This window comes from Myxocyprinus asiaticus, chromosome 41 (assembly GCF_019703515.2).
Source record: "Myxocyprinus asiaticus isolate MX2 ecotype Aquarium Trade chromosome 41, UBuf_Myxa_2, whole genome shotgun sequence".
Classification (NCBI taxonomy): Eukaryota; Metazoa; Chordata; class Actinopteri; order Cypriniformes; family Catostomidae; genus Myxocyprinus; species Myxocyprinus asiaticus.
Genome location: NC_059384.1, coordinates 2,812,051 through 2,826,785, shown reverse-complemented (window position 1 = coordinate 2,826,785; position 14,735 = coordinate 2,812,051). Strand labels below are relative to the sequence as shown.

General features: G+C 40.7%; 1 protein-coding gene across 1 annotated transcript in view; it reads left to right on the top strand.

Annotated features, from left to right (window-relative positions):
- LOC127432051 (SH3 and multiple ankyrin repeat domains protein 1-like) overlaps positions 1–13,436 on the top strand; it is a 71,413-nt gene extending 57,977 nt beyond the window's left edge. The window contains exons 24-28 of the mRNA XM_051682823.1: positions 3,938–4,061; positions 4,488–4,735; positions 5,987–8,685; positions 9,638–10,741; positions 12,065–13,436. Of these exons, the coding sequence (XP_051538783.1) occupies positions 3,938–4,061; positions 4,488–4,735; positions 5,987–8,685; positions 9,638–10,741; positions 12,065–12,146 (4,257 nt within the window). The 3' untranslated portion in view covers positions 12,147–13,436. The remainder of the gene's footprint in view (positions 1–3,937; positions 4,062–4,487; positions 4,736–5,986; positions 8,686–9,637; positions 10,742–12,064) is intronic.
- The last annotated feature ends 1,299 nt before the right edge of the window (positions 13,437–14,735 follow it).

Genomic DNA, 14,735 nt, shown 5'->3' with positions numbered 1-14,735 from the left:
TCTCTCTGAGTGATCATTTTACATGTAAATATAGCCAAAATCACAGTATAGCCATTGTCTTTAACTTATGTTATAAAATCAGGATTTTAGCAGTCAGTGGCGGATTTAGGCATGGGCGACATGGGCAGTTGTCCAGGGCGGCATGAGGCACCCACACAGCCTCCCCCCCCCCGGTCAACAACTTTGGGGGCGTGTTTAAGCGGGTTTCGTCCAGGGTGCCATACAAACTAGAACCGCTACTGTTAGCAGTGCAAAGCAGCAGCTTGGAAATTGCTTGGAAGTGACTACTGGTTAACATATAGTCTTAATGGGCAGCGTTTCAGTCACTGTTTCATACTCGTTCCATTGTCTGACAACAGAAACAAAACAAATATGTACATGAGAACAGCTTTATTGGGAATTCGGCTGTATTAAAATACAGTATGTGAGCACAGAAAGTAGGAGAGAAGCAAACAGATGTAAAGGGCTGACACAAGGCAGAATGAAAATACGACGTGATGACATCATGAATATGCTAATTAACGCATGACGTCATCTAGCAACTTTTAGTGACTTTTTTAGCAGGCTTTAGCTACTTTTCATTGAAAGAAGTTGGCAACACTGAGCGTACCTATGTTACTTGCATTTTTTGCATAGCTGAATTTCAAACATTACGAGTTCACGCTACTAAGACAGACAAAAAACATGGACAAGTTCTTGACAAGGAAAACTATCGACAATGGTTATGTGGGATAGTGGTGTGCCATGGGATTTTTTTAATTGTAAAAAGTGTGGGGCCTGGGTAGCTCAGTGGTAAAAGACGCTGGCTATCACCCCTGGAGTTCGCTAGTTTGAATCCCAGGGCGTGCTGAGTGACTCCAGCCAGGTCTCCTAAGCAACCAAATTGGCCCGGTTGCTAGGGAAGGTAGAGTCACGTGGGGTAACCTCCTCGTGGTCACCATAATGTGGTTCGTTCTTGGTGGGGCGCGTGGTAAGTTGAGCGTGGATGCCGCGGTGGATGGTGTGAAGCCTCCACACACGCTATGTCTCCGTGGAAACGCGCTCAACCAGCCACGTGATAAGATGCACAGGTTGTTGGTCTCAGACGCGGAGGCAACTGGGATTCATCCTCTGCCACCTGGATTGAGGTGAATCGCTACACAACCACGAGGACTTAAAAAGCACACTGGGAATTGGGCATTCCAAATTGGGTGAAAAAAAAAATCGTAAAAAGTGTGCTGCGGCAGAAAAAAGGTTGGGAAATGTTGACCTAAACCACAAAGAGTTCATCTGCAAAAAAGCATCTAAAAGAAAACACACAGCAGTATGTAAATTCTGCAATGCAATGCTTACCGAGATGGCTGGGATCACGTCAAACATTTATCGGCACTTAGAAAGGAAGCATAAAGAAAGATCAGCTAAGTGTAAGTGATGTTAGCAAAGCTAGTTAGCTAATGTTAGCAATCTGCCTCTTGCTGCATTCCATTTAACTCGGAAAGTCTGATTTTTCAACTTCCTACTGGGAAAAGTGAAATGGAATGCCACTTAAAGTTGTAATTACAACTTCATAATTAGTCGTGCGGAAATCTTATACTCTGATTTCACCGAGTCGCAGGTGCATGACGTCACACAATCTTGTCGGCACCCAGGAAGATGTACAAAATAAGTGATAAACATTCACTTTTATTAAATAGTATCGATAAATTAGTCAAAGTTCCTACATTACATGATATTAAAGCTTGTTTAACAAACATTAGCAGAGTATCAGGTGTTCAAAACATGGTAAATTATACTTTCTTTTGATAATCGTACACCTGTAGCACAAATGCTAGATTGCAGATTGTTTATTAATTGGGTTGCTAGAAGACATCTCTGGTTACAGTCAAACACCTGCTAAGCTAATGGGAGCGTTGCAGTTTTGTTTCCTTTAATGTCATCTTCCGAGCATCCGGCATTGAAATGCCTTTAGTCGGAGATCGGAGATATCAAGTGGAATATCCCACATCCGATTTGAATGGAACGCAGCATCTGTACCTAAACTCATCTTCACCCCACAACCAAAGAGATTTAGCAAGTATTAGCTATACATATTAGCTACCTGTGTATTTACTCTTTTTAGGGCACTAGTTTCAGTTGCTTGCCAGCTATTTGCCACCTAGCTAGGTGTGCAAGCTACCTAATTTAGTTAACATATATTGAGGGATGTAGCAAATGCAGTGTTAACTTTGTGAGAGATTAAGGGGACAGGGCATGTAGTGACAAATTATTGTTCCCAAGTTACATTTTTGCTTGTAAAGTTGCTTGTAATTAACAATGATGAGACAGGCCACATAAAGCTATGTAGCTAATGTATATAAAGTTATGTTACATCAACATTAGCTAATGTCAGCTCTGACATAAACGCTACACGCCACGGTAATGCTCCCTCACTTGGGTGAGAGAGCTAGAGTTGTGACAGCAGAGAGTGGAGACCGAGTAATGCGCCTCCACTTATATGAAAAATTAACATTTTAAATAAGCTGCTTTGCTTATGTTTGGCATTCTTTGTTCTATTTTCTAGATTTAGCTATGTGGTTAGCAAATTGCACACATTTATACAAGGCTTGTTGTTGGTTCAAAAACAACAAAAAATGTACTATATTGTTTAAGAAAAGACAGAGAAAAGTGAAGACTTAAGTATTGAATAATTGTTTGATATATTCTGTACTCAATGATGGTTTTTAGGGGAAGAGTCATACAGAAAACCTGATGCGATGCTTGCACAAAAATTGTTTTAGATGGATGGTAAAACTTGGAGAATGAGTGTTGAATAAAGATGGTTATGTTGATTTCAGCTGCTTAGTGTTTGTTTGTTTGTTTACTAATAGAAAACAAAGGAAAATTCACACACAGAAAATTCACCTCTGCAATGCATTTTGATTATTTTATCAAGACATTTATCATGGTACACTGATACATACACACACACACACACACACACACACACACACATATATATATATATATATATATATATATATATATATATATATATATATATATATATATATATATATATGCAATAAATAAGGTAAATGAAGAGGAATCTTCATTTGTTTTCTGTGGGTGTTTTTATGGGATGTGGATCTTTCAGATCAATTTGAGGAGTGCCTATGGTTTGCATGTTCCACATTTTATCGTAAGTGTGTCATGCAGTGTGGGACTCGCACTGGTCTGGTCCTGGTCTTGACTTGGTCTCAGCCCCTCAAAGTCTTGGTCTTGTCTCGGTCTCGATACACTCTGGTCTTGGTCTTGACTTGGTCTCGGTTTAGGTGGTCTTGACTACAACACTGCTAAATAGAACTAAAAAACAATAATAAAACATATGACTGAGTGAATATTACTGAAGGTACAATACAATGTGACATTTAAACGTTGCTAATCATTGGTAAAAGTAGCTTGAAAAGCTGCACTATTTTAAAAACTACTGTAGTGCTACAAAAATTCTGGAGTTAGTAACTTCGCTATTTTTTGTTATTCACTTCCCAACACTGACTTGATAAGTGGAGCCATTCAGTTCAAAGTTGTAAAAATTGTGGTTGTAGCAATGAATCGTGGCTCTGATTTGATAATTTCTTCTTCTGTGGTTTACTGATAATTATATACATAGCTTTGAAATTGGGTAGTTAAGGCAACGGGTAAAGGTTTATATGACCACGGAAAATATGACCACAGGGTTTGGTAGAATGATCTGTTGTGCAGTAGCATTTGGAAGGAATTACACCTTGTAATAAGTGTAAAAGTGCTATTGATTCTGTACTGTAGGTGCTGAATAAACTACATTTACAGGTGGTTAATGTGTAGATATGGTGCTCTAAGATTATCTATCTGATGTAGAGCCAAATTTCAACTTATATATTCATAGATGATGTTTTCTTGCTCATACTTTCAGTCTTATGTTTTTTTTTTTTTTTTACAGCAAACTTATGAACAATCAGGTGTTGGCATGATGTCATCAGGGTCTGGGTATGGTTATAACCAAGCCCAGTTTACATCAGGCCATTCAACTCAACGTGCAATGATGATGCGTCAGAAATCTATGGGTGAGTTTAAATGCAACAGTGTTGAATTAAAGGAATAGTTCACCTAAAAATAAAAATTCTGTTATAATTTACTCACCATCATCATCATCATTGTTCCAAACCTGTATGTCGTTCTTTTGTGGAACACAAAAGGACCCAAAAGTATCCTAAAATTATTCCATGCATTTCCTGCATCTTATTCCAAGTCTTCTGAAGTCATATGGTGGTTTTGGTGAGACCCGAAATTAGATTTTCACCAAAACCATGATATGCCTTAAGGAATGTGACAAAACAAGCTGCATGGGCTCCATTTATGATACTTTGATATTTTTATGATTTTGAGTCCTTTTAAACTTTAAAGTGATTCCCTCTCAACTGACATTGTAAGTTACCCAATGGCCAATTGATTTGAAGTTGTTTTACTTCCTGTTTCTTTTCTGTCCAAAGGAGTGACTGAAGAGGAGAGGGTACATTTGCATCCTCCTGCTATGAAGCTGTCCCGCAGTCTTTCTGTGCCAGGACCAGAGGATATTCCCCCTCCACCCGACACCTCAGCGCCTGAGCCACCCTTATCTGCCGGTGGCCATACAGACAGGAGAACAGCACCAACAAATTTTTTTGGTGTCCCACCTCTGCCTCCGTCACACCATCAGCCTCAAAGCCAGACACAGCACAGGGTCCCACCTAACCGCAGGGTAAGAGCTTGCTAACTTTGGCCAAATATCCCAAGAAGTGCCAACTATAGGGCTTTTTACACTATGCTAAACTAGAGACTGTATAGAATGAGATGGGTCACTGGTCACTTATGAATCGGAGAAATCGTAGCACTGAATTTGGTGGCTCTAGGAATAGAAGTCCCACCTTACAGTTAAAAGAGTCGTCACCTGTCATTTTCATTGAGAAAGCATATGTGAATCAGCTAGACAAGCCTCAAAAATACTTTGTGTGTGTGTGATCTGAGCCAAAGAAGCACAATTTATGATAATAATTTTCAGATTTTATTGGTGATTTGAAATATGTTATTCACTTGTAATCTTGGCCAATCTTTTTGGAGATTTTGGTATTTTCCCATTCCAGTAGATAAGAGCTGTACTTGTAGCCACACAAAATTGCGTTTCGCAAGAAACCAGGAGGTGTTACTAATATGGACGCCGAGTGACCTGACTTGCCTCAAACCCATGGCTAAACCCTGGGTTAATGCCATATTTTACTGCAGGTTAAAGCTACTATTAATTCTGGTTTAAGCAGCATTTCACACAAATAAATTCCAAAAAGGGCTGGTAGCACTTTTAACCCTTGGTTATGAAAATTCTGTGGTGCTAACCCCAAACTGCGGTGCCAAAGGTATACAGTCAAACGATGCAGTGTTATATTGCAATGACCCATTAGCAACAGACAACAAATCATAAACTGAACAGCAATATGCATTTAATAATTTTCTTTATTTAATCACACATTTGCACATATACAGTGAAATTCTTCTTTTTCACATATCCCAGCTAGGCTGGGGTCAGAGTGCAGGGTCAGCCATGATACAGCACCCCTGGAGCAGATAGGGTCAAGGGTCTTGCTCAAGGGCCCAACAGTGGCATCTTGGCAGTGCTGGGGCTTGAACCCCCAACCTTCTGATCAGTAACCCAGAGCCTTAACCGCTGAGCCACCACTATTAACCCTATTAACCCCTATTAACCCTAAGCACATTAACCCAAGATTACACACATACAGTATAAGATCTCATAACCAGAATACCCAGGATTAATTACTGACCCTAACTAAAGTATAAACAGTATGGAAACAGGAACAGTATTACCCAGGAGGATTACAATAACCCAGGATTTTGAATGACGCAATTTCAAGTGTGAAAAGCCCATATCAGATTTTTAGTTCTTTATTGTCAATGGCGAGACATGCTACCATAATACAATAATCAAAATGTTTTGTTATAGGTGGAAACTGATACCAGCAAGATTAGCGGAGCAAGAATAGGTGGCCTGAGGCGTGGCTATAGCAATGCCATGCCTCCCTCTGATGTGGGCGCCAAGCAGTCCACCGTACAGCGGAACCAAGCGCCAGTGGTTGCCAAGAACGCAGGTCGGCAGGGTGGGAAAGGGCTGTTGGTTAAACAACGCAAGGTGGAAGAGACGACAAGCAGAGTGGAAAAAAGTTCAATTTCAATCCCGACGATTATTGTTAAAGCGCCATCTACTAGCAGCTCTGGGCACAGCAGTCGTGCGAGCAGCGAGGATACAGAGCCCCCTTCTGAGCTTAATGCAGAGCAGGAGGAGGGCAAGCCTCAATACCCAGTTACTGCTCCTACACCCACTCCACCCCAACCACCCAATATACCGCCAAAGCTGGAATCTCTAGGCAGGAGCACAGCACAGCGTGAACGCGAGCATTACCGTGATTCCCGTCGGAGAAGCGCCTCTTTCTTCTATTCCTCTGAGGAGGACATTTTAGATGAGCAGGAGTCTACTCAGACATCAGCTGAGACTAGCTCCTCTGCTCGTTTACGCCCTTCCAAATCTATCGATGAGGGCTTGATCTCTGGTGACGCCTTAAGCATGCCGCCTGCATTTGGGTTGCCGCAGTATGCATCTGCTACACCTCATCAGGCCACTACCTTCATCCACCCGCTGACGGGAAAGGTTCTAGACCCAACAAGCCCACTTGGTCTAGCACTGGCAGCACGGGAACGAGCGTTGAAAGACGATCATCGTACACGTAGAGAGGAACGACACTTTGGTCGCCAGCTGTCCAGCACTGGTGTCTTTCCTTCAGCTGTCACCCCTCCCAACCAAAAGCAAGTTCCTCCTTACTATATCTACCAATCACAAACCTCACTCTACCTTAGTGGTGCCTCTCCAACATCAGGTGGGCCAGTCCCACAGAGTCGCCCCCAGACTCCTCAGATGCTACGTTTTAGTGGTGGTGGGACGGGAAGTTTGGAATGGAATGAACAGAATGTAGCGGATAGAGAGGAAAGAGGAGCTACCAAGGTGCGGTTCACAGAAAATCAAGTGAATCAGTATCACACTCACCTTCAGGATAGGGACAACAGAACTAACCAGTACCAGACTTACCTGAGGGACAGAGAGAGAGAAGGGCACAAGAGGATACCGCCCAAGCCCCCGCCCCGCAGGCCATCCTTTCCAGACAAGGAGAGTGAGCTCAGCAGAGCTGGCAAAAGTCCTATTAGCAATGCCCAGGAGACAGACAGGGCAGGACAGAAGATGGGAGACAGGGATAGAGAGAGTGGAATGGAGAGGGAGGTAGAGAAAGATCCAAAGAGAGGAGGAAATCTAGGAGATCGAGATGTAATGATGCTTCCACCTCCAGCACCTTCTGTGGATGTGGACGATGAGTTTGTGTTTGCAGAGCCTCTTCCACCCCCAATCCAGTTTGCCAACGGGATTGAACTAGACATGCGTGGAATGACGGAATATAATAAACAGCAGAATGAGCTTTTAGAATCCCAGTCACTCAAGGATTCCCTGCAAACGCTGCCCAAACTCTCGCAAGACTCCATGTCCCTACCAGTCAACACTCATGCTGACTCTCAGCAGACCCTGGTCCATCCTTCTGCAGTTGTACATCCATTTCTTTTCCCAACGAATCCTCGGATACCCTCTACCCAGTTGTGTCCGAAAATAGCAGCCCCAAATCCATCCCAATCCCAACCCCCAGTTTATTCCCAACCTCCACAACATCCAAGCACCAGTCAATCACAACCTTTACCTTCGCCTCAAGCAGGAGACTCTGCTGCATCTAGTCTTACATCTTATGACAGTGAGGTGGCCAATCTTACTCAATCTGCTCTTTCCCCATCTCTTCCTTCTCTGCAAACTTTCCCATCTTCCAGTTCACCTTCTGCCCCACCTTCGTCATCTGACCCTCTGCATCGGCCTCTCCCACTGTTCTACCCACCGCAAGGCCACAGCAATGTGTCTCTTTCATATCAAACCATGCCTGCAACTGCAGCTGTAGTAACCGTCACCACAACAATGCCTTTGGAAAGTGTGTCGTTGGTCGCAGGTGACCGTGTTCCACCGGAACAGAAGGGCCGTGATTGGCCAGATGCTGTGGTGGATTCTGGAATTGAAGAACTGGATAGTCACAGCAGCAGTGATCATCACATGGAAAACCTTGTGAGGGAAAGAGAAGGAAGCCAAGAGAAGGAAAGAGGAGGAAGAAGACGAGAAAGCATGGAGAGCGGGATTGTTGGTGATGGGTTTCAAGGCGACAGACGAGTGTCTCTTGATTCAACACTTTCTCGCTCAGAGAAATTTGCTCAAAAAGTAAACAGCACTCAGAACAAAACACACACGCACAAATCCAAACCTCCAAACCTTCCGCTCACCAAAACACAAACGCACAACATGTCAAAGTATCATGGACATGCAGAGAATGGGCGGACCGGACCGTCACTACAGCGGCAGGCTAGCACAGCTCCTGACATGTACAGATTGAGGGAAGAGCATGAATTGGGAAGAGGAGGTGATACTGCAGTGAAGATGCTACCATTTATGGATCGCCGTCTAAACTCTCCTCTCTCCAGTGTTAAAGCCAGTATTATTAATGAACTGAGCAGTAAACTACAACAGTTTGGTGGTTGGCAGGATCAGGGGCCACAGCAAAATCGCAGGTAGGGCATCTTGTACACACACACACACACACACACACAAACATACTCTTGCTCTTGGGTACTATAACCCGATCAAAGTGTAAGTTCAACATGGACAAGTGCAAGTTTATTAACAAAAATGCCATATTTTATAAACTTTCATGAACGCAAGCATTACTACTACACTGCAAAAAAATTATTTGTTACTCAGTGTTTTCTTGTTTTCCAGTTTACATAAGGCTTGTTTTCTGAGAAATCTAGCAACATTTTGAGATGCTTATGCATAAAACTAGAACAAGCTATTTGCCAATGGGGTAAGAATAATAATCTTGTTCTCCATTTGAAATAAGTAAAACTTTTCGTACCCTTGGAAAATTCTTGTTTTACGCATAAACCTAAATTTAGTTAGATTTCTCTTTAATATCATATGTCATTTTGCTTCTCAAGTAAATGTATCTTATTTAAGGATGTTTAGATATTTTTTTAATGGAAAACAAGACTAAATACTGAGTACAATTTGTTTTATTATTATTTTTTATTTTTTTTGCGGAGTAGTATTGCATACTTAAGGTTAAGTATTAAGACAAACACCTAACCCAAATTATTAAACTTTGATGCTGTTTAAACTTTGTGCTACCAACATGAAATCATGGACACCTCAAATCATGCGGCTTGGTGAGCAGAGGTGTGTTATTACTTTTCTAAGTGATCAGATGTAAGATTTTCACCTGATGAACAAAAAACAGGCAAAAAGATCCCCTAGACTTCTTTTGAAAGAGGGACCCAAGCCATATCTAGAGACCAGAATATCATAGAATATCAAACCCTTGCAATGCCCTAGTAACCATCCATATTGCTTTCTAGAGTTTTGCATGAACAAGCACCACTCATCTTTTTGATTACATATTTTGTCACCTGTGACCTACAGTCTCCCTTATGAGTTGTACACACTCTTGTATTTTCTATTTCGCAGGTTTTCAGGTGATTCCTCCAGCTGCGCACCCCTCCTTCCTACCTCTGTGCACCCTCTCCAGCGTTCCTTCTCTCCAAACCTACCCCCTAACTCTTTAACATCTAACTGCCCAGCTGCAGCTCTTAACCCTAACCCTGTACCCTCATCTCCACTCCCCGTGACCTCTCTAACCCCAGTCTTAACTCCCACCCCGCTACCTCTGACCCCAGCCCCAGCTCCACCACCTCTCAAAGACTGGACTCCATCGAATTCTCCTATTTCTTTTACTCAAGGGATTCTCTCCCCTCCGTCATTGCCCCATGTCCCGCTGTCTCCCCTTTCCCTCGCTCACGCACCCCTCTCTCCTCCATCGTTACCCCAACCACCCATTTCTCCAATATCTCTCTCGCATCCACCTCTCTCTCCTTCCTCTGTGTCCCACTCTCCTCTCTCTCCTTCCTATTCCCCCTATCCCTTGTCTCCAAAACATCGCTCAAAGTATCGCGGCAAAGCTTTAGAGTTTCAGTTCTCGGGGCCAGAGTTGTGGCGTTCAGAATCGCATTCATATACGCAGCGTCGCAGAGCGCCCAGTCCTCTCATCTCCTGCTCGGACCACCCACAACCCGGACCCCCACGACCGTCCTCACTCCCTCTATTTCCGTCTACGCCACTCTACGGCTCTCCGTATGAAATACAACCCCCTTTAACGCCTCCTCTAGCAGTCGCCCATCATTTATCAGACCACTTTTTCTCCCAAACTTCTCCTCTGTTCCCGCTCCCATCCCCTGTGGCTCCTCTGAACCCCGCACTGGTCTCCAGCTCTCTCTCCCCTACCAACTTCCTCTCTGGAGGCTCCTCCCCTTCTTTTATGAGTTACCCACCCCTAACTCCTTCTCAACCCAATCAGCCCTTTGTGTCCAAGCCCCTCCCCTACTGGAGCAAATACGATGTTGCTGATTGGCTGACTTACCTGAATCTGGCGGAGCACCGGGAGCGTTTTCTCGACAACGAGATTGACGGCTCCCACCTGCCGTCTCTGACGAAAGAGGACTTCCTGGATCTGGGCGTGAGTCGGGTTGGACATCGCATGAACATTGAACGTGCGCTTAAGAGACTTACGGACAGGTGAGATAGAGGAAGATAGAAGAGAGGAAGGGGAATTAAAGTGTAGATTAATTCAGACGAGTGCCTGTTGCTTACGACAAGGAACATTGGAGAGCAAAACAGACTGATGTAGCGAGGGATTAATTTTCTGAATAAAAGCTATTTAAAGAAATAGTTCATTGAAAATGAAAATTCAAAGTTTTGTTATCATTTACTCAACCTCATTTGGTTTTAAACCCATATGAATTTCTTTTCTCTGTGGAACACAAAAGGAGACACCAGGCAGAATGAAAGTGAATGGTGACTGAGGCTAACATTCTGCTTAATATCTCCTGTTGTGTTCCACAGAAGAAATAATGCCATGCAAGTTTGGAACAACATGAGGTGCTGACAGGATTTTCCTTTTTAGGGGTGAACTATTCCTTCAAGTAAAAGTCTTGAAAAGTACTATTCTTTGTTTTTTCTAAAAACGGTCCATTGTTTCATATAAATTTTGCTCTGCATGGATAGGTCTGCCTGCAGCTAATTAAATAAATACTCTGCCCTCAATGTTTTTGTACGCCTACAGTGAAGTTTAGTTAAAAAAGGAAGATTGCATCATAAATCTAATAACAAATCTCATTTTATTTTCCTTCACATAAACATATAGTTTTACTTTGCTCTACCAGTCAAGTATTTGGACACACCTATTAATTATTTTCCCCCATTAGCATTATTTTCAACATTTTAGACTAATAGTAAAGTCATCAAATCTATGAAATAACACTAATAGAAGTATAGCAATTATGTAGTGACCACAAAAAATGGGCATTCCCTCAAGCAACTTGATTAGGTGTATTCTGAGATGCTTTTTAAACAATATTAAAGTAGTTCCCATGAGGGCTGGACACTTGTTGACTGCTTTTCCTACACTATTGAGTAAATTCTACAAAACAAATTTCAAGCCTTTAAGCATAAGCCTTATGATCAAATGTTTTTTTAAGATCATGAGGAACATAAATTCGGTCATAAATGTGTCTAGATTTTTGACTAGTAGTGTATATGAACATAAATGCATTCAGTTATGATTTTTCATGTTCCATTTAAGGTTAAATTACTCAAAATCATCCACTGAGTTACACCTCATTCATTTGTTAAGCATGGCAATTATTTGAAATACCACAACCTAATGTGACCTATAATTACATACCAAGCACTTACATAACTTTAATTGTGTTTTAAGTTCCAAATTCTTCATCTAAGTCTATAGATGATCAGAATATCCAGCACTTTTGTTTCTTACCTCATGCTTTGCCTCCTTTTCTTTTCTATTTTTTTTTCTTTTCCCCCTTCCATCTTTTCTAGGCTCTCCTCTGCTTTCTCTGTCTCCACTGTTTCCTCTGATGGGCAGAACGAACGCATGAGGGACGAGGGGACACAGAGCTAGAGAGATTTAGAGAGACAGCCAGTTAGAGGATAGAAAGAATAGGGTTATACAGATAAAAAGCACTTGGAATAAAAGGGAAAGACGTCCGCTGAAGGACACGCACTGGATGTGGAGGATTGCAAAGGAGAAACTGACATGGAAACGCGTGCAGCGCGAACGCTCTCACAGAGTGAAAGCAAAGCAATCTTCTCCCTCTTTTTCTTCTGAGCACGTTTGTCCTCCCAGTTGAAGCTAGGATGACAAACGTCCAGAGTCATTCAGAGACAGACAGAGAGAATGTACTTCTTTCATTGTTTTTGGCAAGATCAAACGAGATGGATTTTAGTAATATGATATTATTATATTCATACAAAATGAGGCTATTGTGCATATTTTAGCATCATGACATGCAGGCTTTGATTCATACAATAATGACCATAACTGAAGTCGACATGAAATCCAAAATGACCCTGTTTACTATCTTAATGCTCATGCCAGGTCTTATTGTGCACGATTCATCAGTGCATGTCATTCCAAACAAACACAAAACTTTCATTTAAAATATAATAAAGGACTATACTTACTTTTCAATCCGTCCCCTTCAACCACCTGTCATTTAGAGACCATTTTTTTTACAGTCCAATCGATTCTTAATGGATAAAATTCAAGTCCTGCCCAGCTTTTTTTTTTTTTACTCATTTAGTATCTAGTATTTAGTTGCAATCAGAAATGCATCAGATTACAGAAGTAAAATGGGTTGCAAACAGTATTTCATGTTGACTTAAAACAGTAAAAGCTCTAAAAACAACAACAACAACAACAACAACAACAACAACAACAACACCACCAACAACAACAACATAATTCCAATAATTACAGTACCATATAGGGATTAAGTATTTAAGCATTTTAATACCATAAGCAGAATCAGTCTTCCAAAGATCAGAACACAATTAAAGAACCCATCGTTTCTATTGCTTCAGTGAGCTTTGTTCAGCCTACACAAACACACACACATACCCTAATACAGACTGTGTGTGTGTGTGTGTGTGTGTTTGCTATGGCAGTGGTTGTTTTATAGGAGTAATGCGTAACTCCATTTCATTTGAGAATATATTTAAGGATATAGGAACAAAGGAAATATATATATATATACTATATATGTGCGTGTGGAAATGTATGCAGAATTAAAGGAATATATATATATATCAGATATTTCTATTGTTCTGTACATTAATTGATGAATATGATGATACATAAGCTCTGCTTAAGAAGTTTGAATAAATTATAATTATTCTATTGTTGAATTTATTCCTGTTTCTTTTTGGTCGAACTCTGCAGCATTTATAGTACTCAAAACATTAACTGTTCTGTAGGACAGGAAGGGAAATTATTTTCTGAAATAGTTTTGCATTCCCGCGCAATTATTTTAGGATGCCCAATAGCTTTATCCCCTTTGAAAATTAACCATGCGGTTTAACTATGATATGTGTAGTAAAACAATAGTAACCGGTAAAATTGACCATGGTTTTGCCACAGTAACTATAGTTATCTCAAGGTGAAATTGTTTAAAATAAATTAAGCTACATTGACATTTTTTGTCTTATTTCAACAACTCCCATCAACAAAATTTTTATTGAAGAACATACATTTGTTAAAACTTCTGAAGATACAAAATTAATCAAGATTATTTTATGTACTGACATTCATAGTATGTTATATAGTAATAAAGTTAGAAAACATGTAACTTTATACCTACATTGTATTGTCTTGAACTATGGGGTGATACTATGGGATTTGACTGATACCGATACCGATTTTATCAAAAAACTATTGGCCGATACCTTATTTTATCATCGGATCAGTTTTACTTTGGAATTATGCTTTAAAAATGTACAAAGAGGTACAAAAGCTTTTTCACTGTTCTAATAATAAATATTTTCCATTGAACATGGATTGATCTGTTAAACACATAACAGGCCAACATTTTTAAGAGAGCCAAAATGAAAGATAAATTAAAGATAAAAACAAAAATTTTGTAATGTGATGATTGTTATAAAAAAGCTTATTTTGTACTTCTAAAATATTTTTGCACTTCTGTTTTTTCAGTTTAAAACAACAGAAATCACATGTATGTACTGTATATAATAGAACATTACAAATTCATACTATGCATATGTTGGGCAATTCCATGGAAATGCTAACCACATCATGGAAAAATAAAAAGTTTAAACCAAAGGAACAAAACCCCCTTTTAAATTCTGTATTTTAGCGGACAATAAATAATGATATCTAAACCGTTAGAGGGTGCCGCTTGCTCACACAATGCAGAAACGCAGCCTTTCTAGGCCATATTGCGATTTCAATCTTAATTCAGTCAATTATGCAGCCTCAAAAGTCAAAGTCTGCTGGTTTTAAAGTGTTTTGAATGGTTTCCCTCATCATATAGCCTGTAGGTAAGGGCCGATTTCACAACTGTCACCTCCGTTTATGGTGTTTCTTCCGCATTAATATAAAAACGAGAAAGAATAACAATTAAATATTAAATGTTCTTATGATTGCCAACCCTTCTACATATTTTGGCTATTATTATTTCTGGATTGTGCATTT